The sequence below is a fragment of the Echiichthys vipera genome (genome assembly GCF_963691815.1).
Source record: "Echiichthys vipera genome assembly, chromosome: 17".
NCBI classification, from domain to species: Eukaryota; Metazoa; Chordata; class Actinopteri; order Perciformes; family Trachinidae; genus Echiichthys; species Echiichthys vipera.
In genome coordinates this window covers 1,289,044-1,311,028 of record NC_139842.1, presented here as the reverse complement: position 1 = coordinate 1,311,028, position 21,985 = coordinate 1,289,044, and the positions used below count along the sequence as shown (strand labels likewise).

General features: G+C 47.7%; 1 protein-coding gene across 1 annotated transcript; it reads right to left on the bottom strand.

Annotated features, from left to right (window-relative positions):
- Window positions 1-16,848: 16,848 nt before the first annotated feature.
- ubald2 (UBA-like domain containing 2) lies at window positions 16,849-21,288 on the bottom strand. The gene is made up of 4 exons (XM_083930616.1): window positions 21,068-21,288; window positions 19,593-19,649; window positions 18,199-18,557; window positions 16,849-16,994 (listed from the first exon to the last, which is right to left on the bottom strand). Exons 1-3 carry the CDS (start codon window positions 21,185-21,187, stop codon window positions 18,201-18,203), a joined length of 534 nt encoding a protein of 177 aa, XP_083786742.1. The 5' UTR covers window positions 21,188-21,288; the 3' UTR covers window positions 16,849-16,994; window positions 18,199-18,200.
- Window positions 21,289-21,985: the final 697 nt, after the last annotated feature.

Here is a 21,985-nt window from a genome sequence, read left to right as displayed (position 1 = left end):
TGTTTTCAGTGACGTGTCCCCGGTTTTCAGTGACGTGTCCCCGGTTTTCAGTGACGTGTCCCCGGTTTTCAGTGACCTGTCCCCGGTTTTCAGTGACGTCTCCCCTGTTTTCAGTGACGTGTCCCCGGTTTTCAGTGACCTGTCCCCGGTTTTCAGTGACCTGTCCCCTGTTTTCAGTGACGTGTCCCCGGTTTTCAGTGACCTGTCCCCTGTTTTCAGTGACGTGTCCCCGGTTTTCAGTGACCTGTCCCCTGTTTTCAGTGACGTGTCCCCGGTTTTCAGTGACGTGTCTCGGTTTTCAGTGACCTGTCCCCGGTTTTCAGTGACGTGTCTCGGTTTTCAGTGACGTGTCCCCGGGTTTCAGTGACATGTCCCCGGTTTTCAGTGACGTGTCCCCGGTTTTCAGTGACGTGTCCCCGGTTTTCAGTGACGTGTCCCCGGTTTTCAGTGACGTGTCCCCGGTTTTCAGTGACGTGTCCCCGGTTTTCAGTGACGTGTCCCCGGTTTTCAGTGACCTGTCCCCGGTTTTCAGTGACGTGTCCCCGGTTTTCAGTGACGTGTCCCCGGTTTTCAGTGACCTGTCCCCGGTTTTCAGTGACGTGTCCCCGGTTTTCAGTGTCCTGTCCCCGGGTTTCAGTGACGTGTCCCCGGTTTTCAGTGACCTGTCCCCGGTTTTCAACCTTTAACTTTAAATAAACCCAGAAATATTTTGCGCCCCAAAGACGAAAACTGTTGAAGTATCTGATGAGATAACAGACATGAAACAACCTCAGAGACACAAACACACTACAGAGATGCAAAACAACCTCAGAGACACTAAAATGACTGAAAATAGACTCAAAAAGAACAAAAACATGCACTACAAACGATCAGAAATGACCAAAACAGATACAAAACGACTAAAACTTGATGCAAAATGACCTCGAAATGAACACAAACAGACATGAAACAATTACAAAGAGACAATAAATGACTGAAAATAGACTCAAAAAGACCAAAAACATTCAAGTAACAACTACAAACGATTCAAAACGCCAGAAAAACGTTCCACAGCGACTAAAAATTGATGCAAAATGACCTTGAAATGAACACAAACAGACTCAAAACAACACTAAATAACCACAATCAGACATGAAACAACTACAAAGAGACACAAACTGACTACAGAGATTCAAAACAACCACAAAGACACAATAAATGACTGAAAACAGACTCAAAAAGACCAAAATCAAACAAGTAAAGACTACAAACATAAAAATTGATGTTTAATGACCTCAAAATGAACACAAAAAGACACAAAATGACTAAAGAAACGTAAAACGAGCAGAGAGAGACAAAGATAACGCGTTCTTCAAAGGCAGAGGCAGCGCCGCGCTCTTCTTGTGTGTGTGGCGAGCTGCGGTGAACGTGTCAGCGCGGTATTAGGCCACTGATGACAGCAGAGGACAATAGGAGCCGGGCGCCACCCTGACATCTCAAATGACCTCTGCGTGTCTGCGTTCAGGTTTCTGTCACGAGCGGCAGAGAGGAGGATCTTCAGCCTCACGCACACTTTTAGATCAGGAAGACGAGCAATCAAGAATAAGTGAAGGGGTGGTTGGTGTTAAAGGGGGGACAGTGTGGTCTGCGCCCCTCGCTCCTGGTCTCTCCCTCTCCCCTCTCCCCCTCTCCCCTCTCCCCTCTCCCCTCTCCCCCTCTCCCCCTCTCCCCTCTCCCCCTCTCCCCTCTCCCCTCTCCCCCTCTCCCCTCTCCCCCTCTCCCCTCTCCCCTCTCCCCTCTCCCCTCTCCCCTCTCCCCTCTCTGTGTGATAGCAGGTAATTAGCCCCCCGCAGAGCTGACTGTGGTTGTCAGGGGATGAATAGCGCTCAGGTGCACAGTGGGACAGGGCGCTGCGTCTTTCAGGAGGCCGTCTGAATCATTCATGTCCTCTGTGGGCATCGCCCGGGTCAGCTGCCATATCCGCTGACATAACTATGATGAGGTGACCCGGCGTGCCCCCGTCCACCGCCGCCCTGCCTCCCTGTCTGCGGCACGGCTTCAGCGCGTCAGGCCGTGTGCCACAGCTCGCCCATTCACCTGTCAGAGCGACCGAGCCCCCCCGCGGCGCCTGATGGGACTCAGCCGAGGGACGTTTGTTGATCCGAGTTAATGTCTGACCGAGCAAACGGCTTAAACAGTGACTGAGCTGTGGCTGCCGCCCCCCCGAGCTCCTTTTATCTGTTATCTAACAGAATATCTGAAAAGATCATTAACAGAAACCAACGGTTCACTTCTAAGTCAAATCCATACGTTTTAAAAAGAATTTCACTGTTTTCCAGTTCTAGTTTATTTCATTTCTTTGCTAATAATTAAAATAACAGTTCAAATGGCCAATCACAATTTAAGCTTAAAGTGTCATTCAGGCACAAAATCAGGGTCTTTTTCAGCACTTATAATAATCCCTCAAGACAGTTTTTCTTTGTCTAACTATTAACAGAGAAATCCAGGAGAGTGGCTAACAGTGGTTAGCTCGGGGCAGTGCGGTGAAGGCATTCAAAGGTCTTTTTTAACCACTAATGCTGCTGAAAATAACAGCAAACCTCTGCAGCAGCATGAGAAGAGTCCCTACACACACAACAAAGCGTCATCAGCGTAGTTAGTGAAGCCAGAGTTTATTAAAGAGTGTTTTAAAGACTTACCTACTGGCCCCTGTACCAGCTCCTCTCATAGTAAAGTCCATTACAGTGGAAGGAGCCCATTGGTGCTTTGTTGTGTGTGTAGGGACTCTTCTCATGCTGCAGAGGTTTGCTGTTATTTTCAGCAGCATTAGTGGTCAAAAAAGACCTTTGAATGCCTTCACTCTACTGCCCCGAGCTAATCACTGTTAGCCACGTCCGGCTGTTAGCATCTCTCCTGGATTACTCCGTTAATAGTTGTTACATATGGATCATTGGATGGATGTAAGTGCTGAAAAAGACCCTGGGATGATTTTACGCTGGAATGACACTTTAATGTCTGATTCTGTTCAGTTGTAAAATGACTAAACTATGAAAACGTCCTTTCAAAGTGCTATTTCCTGGTTCAAGCCTCAACACGTCTGAGTCATTTCACCTCCTTCCTCTCATGAAGAGGTGTCTCCCTGAAGAGAGAAGTGATGGTAAGAGGTCGACAGGTTTACTGAGTACACACAGATGAGGTAGGCCCGGTCAGTAACGGGTCAGGTGTCACTCATGTCGTGTGACGGCACTTATTAACCAGCTGTGTGTCCTTCAGGCCGCTGATGAAGCTCTGTGGGGTCCGTCGCCACGCATCACTTCATGTCCCAACACATTCAGCACAAGTTAAACAGCGACTCACATGCAGCGCAGGAATGTCCTTTGTTTCAGCAGTGACACACACACACACACACACACACACACACACACACGTTTACTCTGCCAACACACTCTGACAGCCTCACAGGAAATTAAAGGCGGGATCATCGGCCTGAGGGAGGAAGTGTAACAGCTTGGTTGGGCTTCAGCCTCTTTGTCAGCTTCAGTTGAAGTCCTGTCTGTTTTCACTGGCGTCAGAGTCATGGATGGATGACTGCGTGTGCCCGAGGGGTCAGTGACTCACAAATGTGACTGGAAAACAACACAAAACTGTCACAAAGAGGCACTTCAGGACAACAAACAGACATAAACTGACTATGGAGATGAATCACCAAGACACTGAGTGACTGAGAATAGACTCAAAAAGACCAAAACATACACACAACGACTACAAACGATCCAAAACAGATGCAAAACAACCTTGAAATGAACACAAACATACACAAAACAACACTAAATAACCACAAAAAGACATGAAACAACTACAAAGAGACACAAACTGACTACAGAGATGCAAAACAACCACAAAGACACAATAAATGACGGAAAATAGACTCAAAAAGACCAAAATCATACAAGTTACGACTACAAATGCTCCAAAACGACCAAAACAGATGCAAAATGACCTCAAAATGAATCCAAACATACACAAAACAACCCAAAATGATTACAAAGAAAATAAAAATGACTACAGAGACGACAACAAACAGACACAAAGTGATTATAAAGAAACATTAAACGACTATAAAGATGCAAAACTACTACTAAAGATTAATGCAAAATGACCTTGAAATGAACACAAACATACACAAAACAACACAAAATTACCACAAACAGACACAAAGTGACTGTAAAGAAACATAAAACGACCACAAAGAATATAATAACTGTCACGTGTGTAAAAGTGGACTCTGAGAGTTTGGGGGGGCTTCTCACATCTCTGTGCCCAAGGGCCCCTGGTCTCAGAATCCGCCCCTGGTCAAAGGTGAGACGCACGTTTCCCGAGTCACATTCCTGAGACGTTTCCTTAACTGAAGCGTTCAAAAGTGTCCTCACATCCATCAGGGACGTCGACTCATGTGACGAGAAGCTTCTAATGTTTAAAAACGGGTAAAAAATGTAAACTTTAAGGACGGTTAATGAGATTTAAAGTGTCCGGCTGTTGTGCTTGCAGGCCATGAAGCTGATAGAGCAGCTCCAGAGCCAGAAAAACCATCTGAGGGAGGAGATGAAGGTGGAGATGAAGGAGGAGGTGAAGGAGGAGATGAAAGAGGAGATGAAGGAGAGGATGAAGGAGGAGGTGAAGGAGGAGATGAAGGAGAGGATGAAGGAGGAGGTGAAGGAGGAGATGAAGGAGAGGATGAGGGAGGAGACGATGGAGGAGCTCCTCCCCCAGCAGAAGGTGAGGATGTGATCATTCATTCATTCAGTTTTAAGTGAAAAAGAACAGAAATAAAAAGTTTAAAGTGCGTATGTGTGCAGACGGCTGGTGCTCGGGCGGGGACGGCCTCCGTCGTGGAGAAGTGCTGCCACCGCGTGGACGCTCTGGAGGACACTGTGGTGAGTCGACGGCTCGTCCCTCCGCTCGCACCATCACCTCTTTGTTTGCACTTTCACAGACGATCAGACGTTGATCTGTTGTCCTAAAGCCGCTCACTGACGTTCGATCTGCTCTGTTGTCCTGGCGACAGAGGTCACTGAGGGACGCTCTTCAGAAGTATCCCGACCCCGAGGAGCTGAGTCAGTGCGTGACCTGGGACGCCATGCAGTCCACGCTGCTCAGCGAGAGAGAGAACCTGCAGAAGGTCAGAGCCGAACGTGTGTGAAGAGGCCGGGATCCAAACCCAAATCTACTGATCTCTAAAAACGTCCGAAAACAGTGAAACAAGCACGTCACAGTTTCTCTTTAGACGTCTCGTTTTGTCTGAAACACAAAGATATTCAGAGAAAAAGCTCCAGGTGTGAGGATGAAAACAGAAACATCACTTTAGCCGTGAACCTTTTATCAAAATAGTTTCAGATTTATCGGTTGTTGAGTAACTAATGCACCTGTTGCAGCTCTAATGTTGCGCTGAGCGGAAGCTGCTGCTCTGATTTGACTCAAACATAATCAGTTACTGTCACAGAAGAGAAAGAAACCAGAGAACAACAGGTGCGTTTCCATTAGGGTCGAATATGAGGCGGGTCTATCTCGCCGAAACGCCCCTAATTTGCATGTGAGTCGGCCACCTTAAATCAAACTGACACTATTCTGTGTTTCTCACTTTGAGGAAGAGCAGCGCGCCGCTGTGTCACTGATCAACTGATCCCCGGAGATCTAAGGGCGCCCTCACACTGTGCCTCCGTCCCGTGCCCCAGCACGTGTCACGGCTAAAGTCTGGGTCCTTTGACCAGTGTGAGTGCAACCGTACCGCGTCTAGGAGCGGCACGCTTGCCGTCCACGGCCCGTTTGGGAGAGGTGGGCTTTTGTAAAGCACGTTTGCACGTGTACGAGCACGAGTGTGCGCACGTGTACGAGCACGAGGCCTACGGCGGCTCTGAGGTCATTTTATGTGCGCCTGTTGGGACGGATGGACAGTGGGAGTGCGCCCTAAACCCATTCAGAGTGATCCATCCCCTCAAGAGTCTCTAAATCCCTCTGTGGACTGAAACACGGCGAGTGAACGGCCATTTTGAGAGGGCGTGGCCTGAAACCTTCCGAGCGGACACATTTTACCCTGATGCCTAATCCGATTCAAGAAGCTGAAATCTGAGAATTTCGATCGTTTGTGATGAATTTAAAAGTCGGGAACTAATCGCTGAACGGACGGATTGTTGCGTCGCTACAGTTCACACGTTCAGATTTGAACTGTTTTAAACTCCAACAGAACGATGAAACACACTCAGACCTGTGGACGTCTCTGTTGTTTTGCAGGAGCTTGTAAATTCTGGGGTCGTTGATCGAGCCACATACACACCTTTCCTCAGCACCTTCACTGCCGTAAACACTGCACCTCCTCACACCAGCACACCCTCCTCCTCCCTTCCCCCTGGGGAGGACACCGTCAGACCGGCGGCCCCTGGTTCTCCTTCCATTCCTGGACAGATGTCGACGGACACCCGCACGGCCACAGACGCTCCTCCAGCTGTGACCGGAGCACCTCAGCATCCTAAAACAGACCAGACAGTCGCCGGTACGCCTCTGACTCGAGAGGCCAGCGGCTCAGCGCGCTACTCTGAGACAATGGAGGCCCTGAGGAACATCGGCAAACTGAAGGAGAGGTTCGGCAGGATGGAGGCTCGTGTCGTGGCGCTGGAGGACGGAAAGGTGGACCAGTCGCAGCTGAGGCAACTGAAAGAGCTCGTCACCAACAAAGGTAACTTTCCATCACCGGGGAGACTCTTAGAGATCGAACATGAACACAGCATTTTAAAGTCCCTGTCTCTAGACGTGTCTGAGCTGCACTAACGATGTCGCGTTGTTCATTCAGGTTCAGCGCCCAATAACCTGCTGGATCAGCTGAACCAGCAGAGAGCGCTCATAGACGGGCTGATGAGAGACCGGGAAAAGGTGGGTGAGAAGAAACAAAACACTTTCTTTGAACCACCCACAGGGTTCACGCCGCGTTCTTAGAGTGTCATTCCTGCGTACAATCACCCCACGGTCGTTTTCAGCACTTTAATCATCAAATAATCCACTGAGACAGTTTGAGTCTGAGACAAAGCAGCAATGGGCTCCTTCCACTGTAATGGACTTTACTATGAGAGGAGCTGGTACAGGGGCCAGTAGGTAAGTCTTTAAACCACTCTTTAATAAACTCTGGCTTCACTAACTACGCTGTTGCTGCTTTGTTGTGTGTGTAGGGACTCTTCTCACGCTGCTGCAGAGGTTTGCTGTTATTTTCAGCAGCATTAGTGGTTAAAAAAGACCTTTGAATGCCTTCACCGCACTGCCCCGAGCTAATCACTGTTAGCCACGTCCGGCTGTTAGCGACTCTCCTGGATTTCTCCGTTAATAGTTGTTACAGAATAAAACTGTCTCCATGTTTTATTTGATGAATGTAAAGTGCTGAAAAAGACCCTGGGATGATTTTACGGAATGAGACTTTAACCTGAACATGAGCTCCGACTCCTCACTGTCACGTCCTGTCTGATGAAATGTGTGTGTGTCCAAAGCTGGACAACCTGGAGGACATGTTTATGAACATGTCGAGCCAAGAGAACACAGAAACGTCCTCAGAGGCAGCGTCAGGGAGCCTCGAGTCAGACGGCAGAGCCGCTCAGGAGCTCAGACAGCAAATGTCCTACATCAGGTAAAGACAGGAGACGCAGGGACAGAGACACAACTCTGCTTAGGGTTCCTCAGACTCACAGACAGGCAGGGAAGAGCAGCAGAGTAGAAGAACACCGCAGCTGTTCACAGACCTGACAGAAGTTCCTCAGAGTTTTATATTCAGTAGATATTTACACGCGACATGCAGGTTTAGTGCGCCCTCCCACTGTGCCTCCGCCCCGTGCCCCGTGCTTTAGGGTCCTTGTCCCCCCCTCCAGGCCCGTTTGTACTCACACTACCTGGGCCTCGGAGAATGCTTCTTGCTGCCTATACGTCATCACGCCGTAACACGTCACACACATTGATGACGTCATGGCGATGCGTGGCTTTGTTTCCAGATCTTTCCGTAGACCTCGGAGTTTTTGTGCGTCTTGTCGACTGTTTTTGAATCTTTTCATCGACCAAATCTGCAGTAAACACTCCACCTCCGCATCACACCAACGTGAACCTTTCACCGCCATTGTTTGAAATGTCCGCGCATGGTCCCTCCTTCTTTTTTCTACGTCCCAACAGGCGCACAGGAAATGACCTCAGAACCGCTGTAGGCCTCGTGCTCGTACACGTGCGCACGCTCCCCAAACTCCCCAAACGGGCCCTGGACGGCGTGCCACAGCTAGACGCGGTACGGTTGCACTCACACTGGTCAAACCAACTAGACTTTACCTGTGAAACCTGTTTGGGCGCGGTACGGAGGAACAGTGGGAGTGCGCCCTTATTTACTTCCAGCTAATAAGAAACGTTGTGAATCATCAGTGCAGTGAATCAGTCAGATTATGAAACAGAATTTTAGTGGTTTCTTCTTCTGTCGTGTGAGTGTGAGAGTCAACTGAACACACGTCCACCATCCTCCATGCGTTCTATTATAATGATTTTCGAGCTCTCTCTCTGTGAGTGTTTGGATGATGTTCAGACGTTGTGTTGGTGTCCAGGAAGTCTGTGCAGAAGCTGGAGGAGGACATGAAGCAGCTGAAGGCTAAACAGGCTTTAACGTTGGACAGGAGGGCAGACCAGCAGCTCCAGGATCAGGTCAGACAGGAGGAGGTGCTGCTGAGGGACAGTGAGGGGGAGAGTCATTAACGTGGCTGCTGCAGAACATCAGGTCTGACAGGAAGAGCAACAGCAGCAGTTTAACACCTGCAGGTTTTAGATCTGACATCTTAAACCACAGTAGTTTCATTTAAGAACATATGGATTTACGTAAATGAATGAAAACGGCTGCAGACTTGTTACGACAGAGAGGAAAGAAGGAGCATTTGTGCTGTTTGTTGGTGACAGAGTTCAGAACATATGAACTTAAAGCAGTTTGAATCAACATAATAATAATATATTTACTCTGCTCTCCGGAGCTGTACAGTCAGTTTCAGCCGTCATCTCTGTTCAACACTAGATTCAAAGTGGCGCTTTAGCTTAAATCCTACAGATCTGTCCGTGATAAAGGAATCACTGTGCAGTCGGAGGTTTAAATATTCACGTGGACGTTGATAATAACAGCATCAGTACTGAGTTTATCTCTCTGTTAGATTGGATTGGTTTGAGTCAGAGTGACATGAACCTACTCACTGTTTCAATCACACCCTCCACCCTGTTTTGTCTTATGGTGTGGAAATGAAACACTTAATAGTCTTTCCACAGAATCCTATTTTATCAGACCATTATTTAATAACTATTACAGGACGACTCACCTCTAGGGAAAGGTTTCTACACTAGATGTTGATCTGATGGTGCTGTAACTACATTTAAGGAAGCGATTCCATCTGCATTTACTTTAATACCTCATCCTAATATTCAAGACTCCTGCACCAACGTCTCTGAAATCGACGGTGTTGCAGGCTCAGTACGAACAACACTCGACTCTGTTGCTCTTTAGAAAAGAAGATGATGAAACAGAGAAAGTGAACTCCGTGGTATAATCAATAATCACAAACCTGTGAATTAAAACTAGTTAGAAAGTAAATGACGTCCCACTGAATTGGAGGAATCTCACTTAGTTTGTCATGAAAGTCTAAAAACTTAAAGGGAGGCCCTCCGTAATGCCAGAGCAGCCTTTTACTCATCTTTGATAGAGGAGAGTAAGAACAATCCTAGATTTCTTTTCAGCACTGCAGCCATTATAATTGAATTGTCTATTTAATGAACTAAAGGATCAGTGAACTGAGAGTTTCTTTAATGCAGGTCTGAACTTCTGCTGCTGCATCACTTTGGTAAAACTGCTCTAACAGACCGATCAGGGCTCTGCAGCCGTCACATCAGCGTGTCTCAGTCTTTACTCAGAGGCCGCCCTGCTTCACTCTAATCTCACCTCTGTGCCCTCTGACCTCAGCTGGACGACCTGCGAGGCATGTTGGAGGACATGATGCAGTCGTTGACCTCGGAGCTGTGCGAGGCCGGGCAGGATGAGAGCCGTGATAGCCAGGGCCCCGCTCAGAGTAAAGACAGATCAGCTTTCACCAGCAGAACGGTGAACGCCGGCAGGAAGCTCAGCCTGCTGTTCCAGCACTACGAGCAGCTGCAGGACACAGTCAACAGTCTCCTGCAGCAGCAGACCGGAGGCAGAGCAGGGACACTGAAGGACGGAGAGGCAAGAGCAGTCTGTAGAACAGGACAGTCGGGTCCAGGTGTGAGGAACTCAGGAGCTCTGGACTGTAGACAGATGCTATAGACTCTGTTAGAGTCCAGACCTGATCACTTTCACCACTGGGAAGTTGTGCTGGGTTTAATTTCCTGTATGACGTGAACTCTTTAACAGGCGGCAAAATGAATTGAATGCCTTCACCGTACTGCCACGAGCTAATCACGGTTAGCCACGTCCGGCTGTTAGCATCTCTCCTGGATTACTCTGTTAATAGTTGTTACACAAAAAAAAATGATGATTAAAGTGCAGAAAAAGACCCTGGGAGGATTTTAAGCAGGAATCACACTTAAAGAGTCACTGAGGCCTCATGTGGGTCACGGTGGTCTGAAACACGTCCTTTGACTGAGCACACTTCCCCGCGGACTGAAACTCACGAACTCTACAAATACAGGTTTCTACAAGTGCAGACGTTCCAAGAGAGCACAGTCGGGTGTGTGTTTGAAGCCACTGCACTGCACGACATGAGCCAAATATCTATTGTGATTATTTTGATGTTTCAGTCTCCGTAAGATTCACGATGTTGGAGGCAACGATCATTTTCATTGAAAAACGTATGAAAATGATCGTGCTGGGATTGTGCACCTCCCTCCTTTCTGGATGTTGCACCGGTATATATTGTGACTTATATCAAATTGTGATTTATTGTGCAGCTGTGTGTAAATATGTGTGTGTGTGTGTGTGTGTGTGTGTAGAGCGTGGAGCTGGTGAACGATGTGCAGAAGGCGATCCTTCAGCTTCAGGCCGAGTGTGAAAAGCTCCATGAAACCTCCAGATGTCTAAACGAGGACAACAGACAGAAACAGAGCCACATAGAGGTGAACACACAAACCACTGTCGGCATGTTGCTCATATTTAGTTTGGATTTTCTGAACTAAATCTTGTTCCACTTTGACTCAGGATTACCGTTGATGATGTAATAATACCTGTTGATCATCACACTCTTTTATCACTTTAAAAGGTGTTTTTGTTGTAACAGTAATATTGACACTTTATGGTCGGCGCTGGGAACGACGTCACACCTGAGTTATCAGCGTTTCAGTTGATGGCTACATCTACAAAGGTTATTCGCGTTATTCTCCGCATAAACAGGTCACTGAACAAACATAAAAAAAGAAAACACCAGGCTACGGTTAGCCGTTGTTAGCACGCCCTGCTTTGTTGTTCACATATACACATGAAAAAATGTAAATTACACTTTGACAGCATTTCCATATATACACGTCTAACAATACTATGCACACGACGGACTTATCGTGACAACAAACAGTGAAAAGTGTTAATGAAAGGATAATTACAGGAGCGTCTTTACTGTTTAAATGTCAACTCAGGGTCGTGTGGATCGACCTCGGTGGTCGTTCCAGATGAAAGTTCTGACTCAGAGCTCAGAAATCCCGACTTCCGAGTAAATCTGGAAGACTCCATAAATATGCACAACTAACATTGAATTATTGAAACATGCACTGGTGACAGAGTGTCAGAGGTTCTCTTCTTCTTGGCTTTTGACCCGTTCAAACAAACACATCCTGTATGTACCACTGTGTTTGAGTCCTGAAGAAGAGCAGTACGACGTGTGAAGAGCAAGTTTATCTGTTTTTCTGCTCCTCAGTTGAAGGTCGCTTGTGTTTGTGCAGGAGCTTTACAAGACGACGGAGGAGCTGGGGGAGAAGAAGGCCGACAAGCTGCTGGTTGAGAGTGAAATGGTGAGTATCTCACTGAAGGGTCGGCCTGCGTCCTCACGTCCGGCTCCTCCTGAACCGCTCGTTGTCTCTCTCGCGCCTGAAGAAAGTAGATAAATCTGCCCTGGTGAGCCGTCTGCAGTTCGACTCGGCGACGGAGCAGCTCAACGCCATGTTCCACGAGCTTCTGAACAAGGTGACGGGTCAGGAGCAGGACTGGCACAAAGTCATCGACAAGCTCTCCACCGAGATGGAGTGCAAGGTAGACATCTGAGACGTGACACGCGAGGGTTTCGATGTGCGGCGCTCTGATGCTGTCTGACCTCTGACCTCTCTGCAGCTGAACAGGATGGAGCTGGACTCTGTGAAGAGGCAGCTGGAGGATCGCTGGAAGAACATCCACGAGAAGCTGCAGGCTCAGGGCGCTCCGGAGCACGAGGATGCCGCCGGCATCAGGAAGTAAGTGTCGACTCAGCCGTTCACGCCGAAGCCTGTGAAGGGGAAACGGTTCTGAGCTCAGTCGTCTCAGGAAAACACCACAAACTTAAGTAAGCACCAGGCTAAAGAGCACGCGGAGCCTGAGGTATACGGTTCATTCAGTCAACAGTAGAAAAAGTAGTAGGAGAAAAAAATGGATCAGAGCATCTCTAGTAGGAGGTTTCAGTGTGCTTTGCCTTGTTGGAGGTCTGAAACTTCGGACTTCCTGTGGCACTGGAACCTCAGGGCACGTGTCGGGGGAGGATGGAGCGTCAGAGGTCAGGGCAAGAGGGCGGGACTTTGGAGGGAAGTACTGCTTTAAAGAAGTGTGTGTTTGTGTGCAGACAGCTGGTGGACAGATTTCACTGCCTCTCCTGTGACCGACCGGTGGTCATGCACACGCCGGGACAGTGAGTCCACGTCAACTATAATCATATATCATTGGTTCGTGTTTACGTTATTAAAATAAAATGATTTAGACCTCGACTCATCACTTCTCTGCTTCGTCTCAAAGGCCCCTGGTGAAGCTGGCGTCCACTCCAGGATTCCCCTCGCACAAGTCCATCAGGCCGTTCACCGTGTACGCTCTGGAGCAGTTCAGGCAGCACTACAGGAGGTGAGGCCTGCAGCCTGTGTCCTCCGTCCTCCAGCAGGGGGCTCCACACTCAAACACACGGGACCATAAACATCATGTCTGTGTCCTTCCATCTAAAAACCCTGTTCATAGTCTGACCCCTCCAACATTCAGAGCGTCTGTCAGTGTCTCAGTGTTGTAAGACGCTCTCGCCGTCTCAGTCTGAAACCAGGGACCAACCGTCTCAACTTTGAGGCGGCGAACTCCGGCAGGATGAGGGAGGAGCTCCAGAAGAGCCACGCGGTGATGTGCAGGCAGATAGAGAGCGCTCAGAGGAGACTGAAACACGGGGACACGGCCGGAGACAACGTGGTCAGGAACCAGCCGGCAGTCCAGTGAGTCAGGGACAGGACAGGAAGGGAGGAGGAGAGGGGACAGGAAGGGAGGACAGGAAGGGAGGAGAGGGGACAGGAAGGGAGGATGGGGAAGGAAGGGAGGAGAGGGGATAGGAAGGGAGGACAGGGGAGGAGGAGAGGAGAGGAAAGGAAGGGAGGACAGGGGAGGAGGAGAGGAAGGGAGGACAGGGGAGGAGGACAGGAAGGGAGGACAGGGGAGGAGGACAGGAAGGGAGGACAGGGGGGAGGAGAGGGGACAGGAAGGGAGGACAGGGGGAGGAGAGGGGACAGGAAGGGAGGACAGGGGAGGAAGGGAGGAGAGGGGATAGGAAGGGAGGACAGGGGAGGAGAGGGGACAGGAAGGGAGGACAGGGGAAGAGGAGAGGAGACAGGAAGGGAGGACGTTAGGAGGAGAGGACAGGACAGTAACGGAGAATAGAGGAGGAGGAGAGGACAGGAAGGGACGACAGGGGGGAGGAGAGCGGACAGGACAGGAAGGACAGGGGAGGAGAAGAAGGGAGGACAGGGGGAGGAGAGGGGACAGGAACGGAGGACAGGGGAGGAGGAGAGGGGACAGGACAGGAAGGGAGGACAGTAGTAGTTTGTCTCAGTGAAGCCGTAGAATGACACAGACATTAACGCGAATAAATAATTCAATGACACAAGAAGATAAAAATAAGTCCTGCTGGTGTTGAATGTAATATTAATATATACTAATGTAATATTCATGTCTGAATACGGCTGAAAACCACAGGAGCTCTGATACAGACTGTGTCCTGATCACATGATCTCTGAGTCCTGATCACATGATCTCTGTGTGGCGGTTACATGGATGTAACTCCAGGTCTCTGAGGGCGTGGACTCTGATCTGTCCTGTGACCGTGTGTCCTGTCACAGGACCCCGTCCCTCCAGCCTCAAACAGCAGAGGTCGTGTCTTAAACCTTCTTGTGTGACCTGCAGGACAGTAAACCTCTCACGCTCTGTTTCTGTGCGACCCAGCAGCGAGCGCATCTCCGAGATGACGGACTACGGTCACCTGGCCGTGTCGCGGAGCTGCGGCGGGAGTCACACGGTCACCTCGGCCAGCCAGCGCCGCACCGGCCTGCAGTACATGAAGCACCACGCCCAGACGGAGGTGGACGCCGTGACGCAGGTGTGACACACGACTTAGTCCTGTTTGTGTATCACAGATAAACAAAACACCAGACACGTTTGAAAGGATGTGAAACTACCTCAGTGAAGACTGTGTCACACTTTTCTGAGTGGAGGAGACTTTAGGGGCGCGGCACAGAATCCTTTCACAGGTTAAAAAGTTCAAAATAAATCATTATGGCATTGAAAGAGTTTCTGCAGCGGTAAAATTCTGCAGTTTAGATGAAGACCGTTGAAACCTGAACTCTGACTTTAAAGGTTGAATCTGTAGAATGAGCAGAACAGCTCCATCTAGAGTCTCCGGATCGTCGTCACAACAACAAAAAAAAAGTGTGTGCGTGTGTGTGTGTGATTAGTCGGAGGAGGTGGACATCGTTGGACTGGACGGGCATATTTACAAAGGTCGCCTGAACGCACCACCCATCAGAACTACAGAAACTCGACTTCCTACGATCTCCACCAAAGACGGTAAATCTGTTCTCTTTAAATAAGGATCTGTTCTGAAGGTGCTTCTGTATTATTGTTATTATTATTGTTATTGTTGTTGTTTGGACAGAGATCAGTGTGTGTCTGTGTGTATCAGCTGGTTGTTGTGGCTGCAGGTGTGTGTAAAACCAAAGAAAAGGCCAAGTGCTCCCTCAGACCTGCGGCTTCTCCGGAGGTGGGACACGGCGCTCCGGTTCATCACCCCCACAGTGCCAAGAGCGCCCAGTGCAGCCGCTCAGGTGAGAGAGACACACACACACACACACACACACACACACACACACACACACACACACACACACACACACACACACACACACACACACACACACACACACACACACACACACACACACACACACACACACACATTCACACACGCACACACTCACACACACACACACACACACACTCACCTGACCCCGTCCTCTCGTCCTGTGTGCAGCCTCCAGCAGCTCGGGGCGGGACTGGCCCGTGTCGGCTCTGGGCTGCGCGTCTCAGAGCTCCGTCCCCGCGGCTTCAGCTGAAGCCGAGAGCAACGCGGACGAGCCGCTCGACCTGTAGGGGGCGCCACTCCACGCCACGCCACACCACGCTGTACTGTCTCTAATATGTGATTAGAGAAGGTAACCTGCTTTAATCTACTTTTGTTTTGTTTTATTGCTTTGTTCCTCATGATTGTAACTTTTTTATTTTATTTTATTTTGCACACGTCCCGTAAATCACCTGTGATCACCTGTGTTCAGTGCTGTGACGTCTCTTTGTTTAATGTGATCACACACACTTTAAATCTTATTATAATAATAATAATTATTATTAAAGTTACTACAAGGAACTTTAACTCTGTGTTGATTTGGTTATTTAATCCTTTAATTATTAAACATTAAACTATACCATTTATTTGGTTATTTAGCATTTAATTAGATCATTTATTAGGCATTTAATTAGATAATTTATTTGTTTATTAAAGCCTTTAATTAATTATTTGTTTAAGCATTTCATTAATTAACTATTTAATTATATTATTTATTTTTTTATTAAACATTTTATTAGATATTTATCAAGGATTTAATTATATAATTTGTTTATTCAAACATTTAATTATTTATTTATTAAGCATTAATTAGATAAGTGATTTGTTAATTATTCATTTATTTAACATTTACTATTTATTTTTGTGATTATATATTAGTTTTGTCCCTTCTAAGCCTCCTTAGCTCCACGGTAACGGGCTCTCGGGGCGTCGGCGTTGTGTGGCAGGAGGTCGTGCAGCGGCTGCATCACGTTCTTCCTGTTCACAGAAACAGACGCTGAGAGCAGGAAGGACGAGGGAAGAGCTTTACTTTGAAGGGCACTCACACTTCCTGTCATTAAAGAAAGTCAGAGTTCCCTTTGAAGTCTGCGGCCGACGTGTGAACACACTCAGTATTAAAAGTATTCTCATCTTACTGCAGTAAAAGTACAGAGAGGTGTTTGTGTCCATTTTGCAGTAATACTTCAGAACTTGGACTTTTACTTTGAAGGTGCACGTGTAATGAATGTGTGCGTACTTCAGTGATGTGCGTATCGGCTGCAGTGTGACCGCATTGATCCCGTCTATGACCGAGGTACAGCGTCTGAAAGGTCGTGTGGAAAATCACCGAGGCCCCGCCCACAAACAGACGAACTCGCCGCCAAAATATTCACATTAAAACGTTTGTTTGTTTGTTTGTTTGAAACCTTTTGTCTTTATTTACCAAACTCGCTGTGACAGAAACGTCACGGCGTCCTGAAAAAGTCTCAGAAACAAATCAAATTCTTGGCGTTTTATTCCGTACTTTACACTTCCTCTCCTGTCGCCGTCAACAACAACAACAACAACGACGTGACCGCAGGGCTGCAGCGATGGGCGCGTTTCACCGCACGCCGCATTTTCCCACCGAGTACATTTCCTCATCTGCGGTAAACAAAAAAACAATCAAATGGAAGACTTGTCACATATTTGCTCTCAGTTATAATAAATCATCTGTTCAAACAAAGAAAACTTGATTTCATGTCGTTAGGTGTCGATGTAACTCATAATAACAACAATAATAACAACAATAAGTGTGATACGGTGATGTGTTCGCACCGCTGCAACCCTTCAACCCTTCAACAGTCCGTACCGCTCCTGTCTCCTCCTCCTGAAGGATCCTCGGCCCGTCCTCTCACCGACTCCTCACAAAAACACAACAAGCAACAGTCAGGGCGCACTCACACTGTCCATCCGTACCGTTCCCCGCGCTTCAGGGCGACCGCCTCCCCTCCTCCGCGGTGCGAATGCGTATTGCTTATAGGTCATCACTCCTCGGGGATTTAGGTTTGTCCGACTGTTTTTGAACGTTTCATTCGGCCAAATCTGCAGCAAACACTTCACCTCCGCATCAAACACCGTGAAATGTTCGGCTGCATCTTTTTAAATGTCCGTCATGGAGAACAGACGCATATAAAGAGGCATCAGGACGCCGTCTGCCTCGTGCTCGTGTCCGTACGCGAGCGCGTGCTCGTACAGGCCCGGGCCACAGCCGGCAAGCGTGCGGTGCCCGGGTGCGGTACGGTTGCACTCACACTGGTCAAATGGACCAGACTTTAGCTGTGAAATGTGCTCGGGCACGTTGCGGATGGACAGTGTGAGTGCGCCCTTAGTTTAGTGCTTTTATTGTGAAAGGGAAGGAGGAAGGGAGTGGATCTGGTGTGTTGTTGTTTTATGATCCTCGTGTTCTGAATGAAAATACTCAAGAAAATCCAAACGAGTTGCAGGAAAAAGAAGCCTTTAACCCAGCGGAGTGAAGTCTGAGCGTAGATGAACCCTTTCTCTCGGGCTCCGGCGTTCACGCTCTCCTAGAATCCGCTACTTCCTGTCGGTTCATCTGCTGGTTGTCGCCGACAGAAGAAAGAGTTTGTAGAAAGGAGAGAGCTCATGGCGCCGTCTCTCCGTGAGCGTCTGAGTCTTGGAGTTTAGAAAAACCAGAAAGGAAAACTGTCTTTGTCTTTTTTCCTCTCAAACATGACCCCCCCATCCCCCCTGAAACAGCTGCACACGAGCACGCCGCCCCTCCCTACGCCCCTGAAAAAGCTGCATGTGAGCGCCCCTCCCCGCGCCCCTGCAGCCCGCCGCTCACTCTCATCTCTGGCCGTGCAGCGCCGATACGACGGGGGGCTGCTGGGAGCCGCTGGGTTGAGACACGGGCGGCCACATGGGAGTCTGTTGCATGTGATGGTGGTAGTGGTGCATGTGGTGGCCCGTGGGCGAGGACGGCGGCAGCCAGACCGGCTGGTGGCTCGGCGGCGAGGACGCCCAGAAGGAGCTGAAGCCCGAAGGCGTGGAGGGGGGCGGCGGGGAAGAGCAGGCCATGGACGTCTGGGAGGCGCCGCCGCCGCCGGAGCCGGAGCCGCACTCTGACGCCCGCAGCTTGGAGAACATGGTGATGGCGTCCGGGAAGTTGGGCGGCGTGGCGGGGGTGTTTCTGGGAGTACACATCTGAGGACACAACAGGACGTTCACGTTTACGCTTTAAAAGGTCGATTTATTCTTATTTTAGATCGTTCTGGAGCTTCCTCGTGTTCAAATACAAACATTCTGCTTTAAAAACGTTTGTTTTAGCAGCAAATCTGAGTTTGACAGAAGTTCCTGCAGTTTAATCAGAGACAAACGTGTTTAATTAACATTTAATAAACATTTAATACACATTTATCCAAGATCGCCTCTGTTCTGAACGGTCTAAATGTCAGACGGCCTTCAGATGTTTCATCAATGATGATAAATATTAACGTGATCAGACTTTAAAATACGCACCAGGATGTTTTTAACAGATCGTCTCTGATACAAACTAACTAACAAATAAATAAACTAACTTATAAACTAACATTTAAACCAACTTATTAACTTACTTATAAACTACCTTAAACTCTCTTTTCACAGTTTAAAACACAAAAGAACGAAGGTAAACTTTAAACGGTGTGACGGTGTGAGTGCGTTAGAACAGAGTCCGGTGAGAAACATGAACAGTTTAAAACGTGTGGTGACTGAGGAGCAGAGTTTGAGACTCTGCTGGAAACCAAACGGACCGGTTTAGATTTAGAACTCATCTGTTTATCTCCTCACACTCTGTTTGGATCTTACTCTGCTGTTTGAGGAAGAAGAAGAGAGGAGGAAGAGGAGAGGAGAAAGAGGAGAGGAGGAGGAAGAGAAGGAGGAGAGGAGGAAGAGTTTACCTCCTTACACTGTTTTGAGCTTACTCTGCTGCTTAAGTGAGAGGAGGAGGAGGAAGGAATGAGGAAGAGGAGTACACTTCCTCACACTGTTTTGATCTTACTCTGCTGTTTATTTTGACTCTATGGTGAAACCGGTAGAGCCGCTCTGATGTAACCTGATGTACACGAGGAGGGAAAGGAAGGAGGAAGAGGAGGAAGAAGAAGAGGAGGAAGAAGAGGAGGAGGAGGGGGAGGTTGTGTCTGCTGGAGCGTCCGAGCAGCAGCTCAGTGGGTTCATCGTTCACTCGTTTGTCAAACTCACCATCTGGTGATGATGAGGAGGGATGTTTGCCTCCTGGAAGAAGGAGCTCAACGCCGTCTGAGAGAGAGGGGGGGGGAGAGAGGGGAGGGGGGGGGGAGAGGGGAGGGGGGGGGGGAGAGGGGGGAGGGGGGGAGAGAGAGAGGGAGGGGGGAGAGAGGGGGGGAGGGGGGGAGAGAGAGGGAGGGGGGAGAGAGAGAGGGGGGGGGAGGGGGGAGAGAGAGAGAGGGGGGGGGGGTGAGAAACCACAACTTTAAACCAAAGTTTCAAGCAAACTTGTTTTGTTTTAATAAAAAAACTGAAAATAAACAAAAGAGTCATTGGTTCATAAACGTCAGAAACATAAATGTTTAGTTTAATATCATAAAAAACACATTTAATGAGATGAAAAGTTCATTTGTGCTTAAATATTGATCCAATAATCCTGAACTGTCACGACGATGTTAAAACTGAAGAGTATCAAACAAAAGCTGAGACACTTTCAAAGTTCACATGTTGGGACAGAAGTCGCTCCCTCCTGAGACAAAGGGACGGTTTTGAAATACAGGAAATATTTCAAGCTTTTTTAAACACTTTATATTTAAGCATTTTTCAAACCTCAAAAACAAACATGAACATTCAGGCATTTCAAGGATTCAAGCACCTGAACAAAAGTTTCCTTTATAATCTGAAATAAAGCAGAAAACAATGTAAACTAAGACTTTTATTATTGTTATTTCATGTTAACATAAGTAAATGATGATTATCTGATGCTAACACAGTAAAGTTACATTAAAGTTTACTTTATAGTCTTAAATAAGTCATAAAAACAATGTGAACTAAGACTGTTATTGTTGTTATTTAAGGGTTTAAATAAGTCAATGATTATTATCTGATGCTAACACAGTAAAGTTACATTAAAGTTGTCTTAATAATCTTAAATAAGTCCTAAAACAATGTAAACTGATACTATTAGTGTTGTTATTTCATGTTTACATAAGTAAATGATTATAATCTGATGCTAACACAGTGAAGTTACACTAAAGTTGTATTAATAATCTTAAATAAGTCATAAAAACAATGTAAACTGATACTATTAGTGTTGTTATTTCATGTTTACATAAGTAAATGATTATAATCTGATGCTAACACACTAAAGTTACCCTGAAGTTGTCTAAATAATCTTAAATTAGTCATAAACCCGAGCTTCTCTCCGCCTCGTAAACCAGACCCTCCATGTTGTCGTGTGTTAGCATCCATGCTAACAACATTAGCCCGGCGGTGACGCGGTGGATTCCTGCCGAGAATGTAAACAAAAAACCGGCCCGAGCCCCACGTCACCACCGCCGTTAGCTTAGCTGTTAGCGTGAAGAAGCGGGGCGCTTAAATGCTCCAAAACACCGGCACTGGGGTGGTTGATTCACCGGTGTGGACGCTCACACGGAGCCGGGGATTAGTCCCACATACACGGACACGATGAGAGTAAAGATCCGCCTCACCTCGAACTGCCAGCGGGCCGCCTGCAGCAGCTGCTCCGCCTGATCCGCGGCGCATCCGGCCGTCAACACAAACTGGTTGATCATCACTTGGTGCCTGAGTTCGTCCATATTCACCGACATCACCGCGTCACCCGTGAACAAAAGCGTAAAAGTGTTTAAAAAGTTTAATAATAAAAGAAAACAAATGACGTGTTCGCGTGGAAAACCGCTCCTGTGCCGCTCCGCCGCTGCAACAACAATGTTTTCATGTCATCACCAACAACAAAGCGCAGCGGGCTGCTGATTGGACGAAGGCCGCTTACGAGCGAAGCGCTGATTGGCCGAAGCGTTTAAACTCACGTGGTGCGCTTGTTTTGTCACCGTGAGGCACCGCGGGGGGGCGGAGTGAACGATGAGAGCGTTCCCGCCCCTCTGCGGGTGTCCCGGTGTTTTGATCACGCGCTTCTTTACTCATGTGTCGTCCTGACGTCATGTGTTTGATGGGAATCCAGGGCGCTGATTGGCTGCTCCGTTTGGCAGAAGTTTGAACCAAACAAACGCAGCAGAGAGGTTTGTTTACATGTTTATTTCATGTTTTTACGCGAGATATTTACACATAACAACAATAATAATGTGTTTATATGTTATATGATAGTTTCTATTGTTGTATTTCTATAATGTGTCTGTAATAATACACACAGCAGATACGTTTACAACACGACAACAATAGAGAAGAAAATAGATGCAAAACCAACACAAACAGATGCAAAATGACTAAAAATAGATGCAAAACCACCACAAAAAGATGCAAAACCATCACAAAAAGATGCAAAATGACTAAAAATAGATGCAAACCACCACAAAAAGATGCAAAATGACTAAAAATAGATGCAAAACCATCACAAAAAGATGCAAAATGACTAAAAATAGATGCAAAAC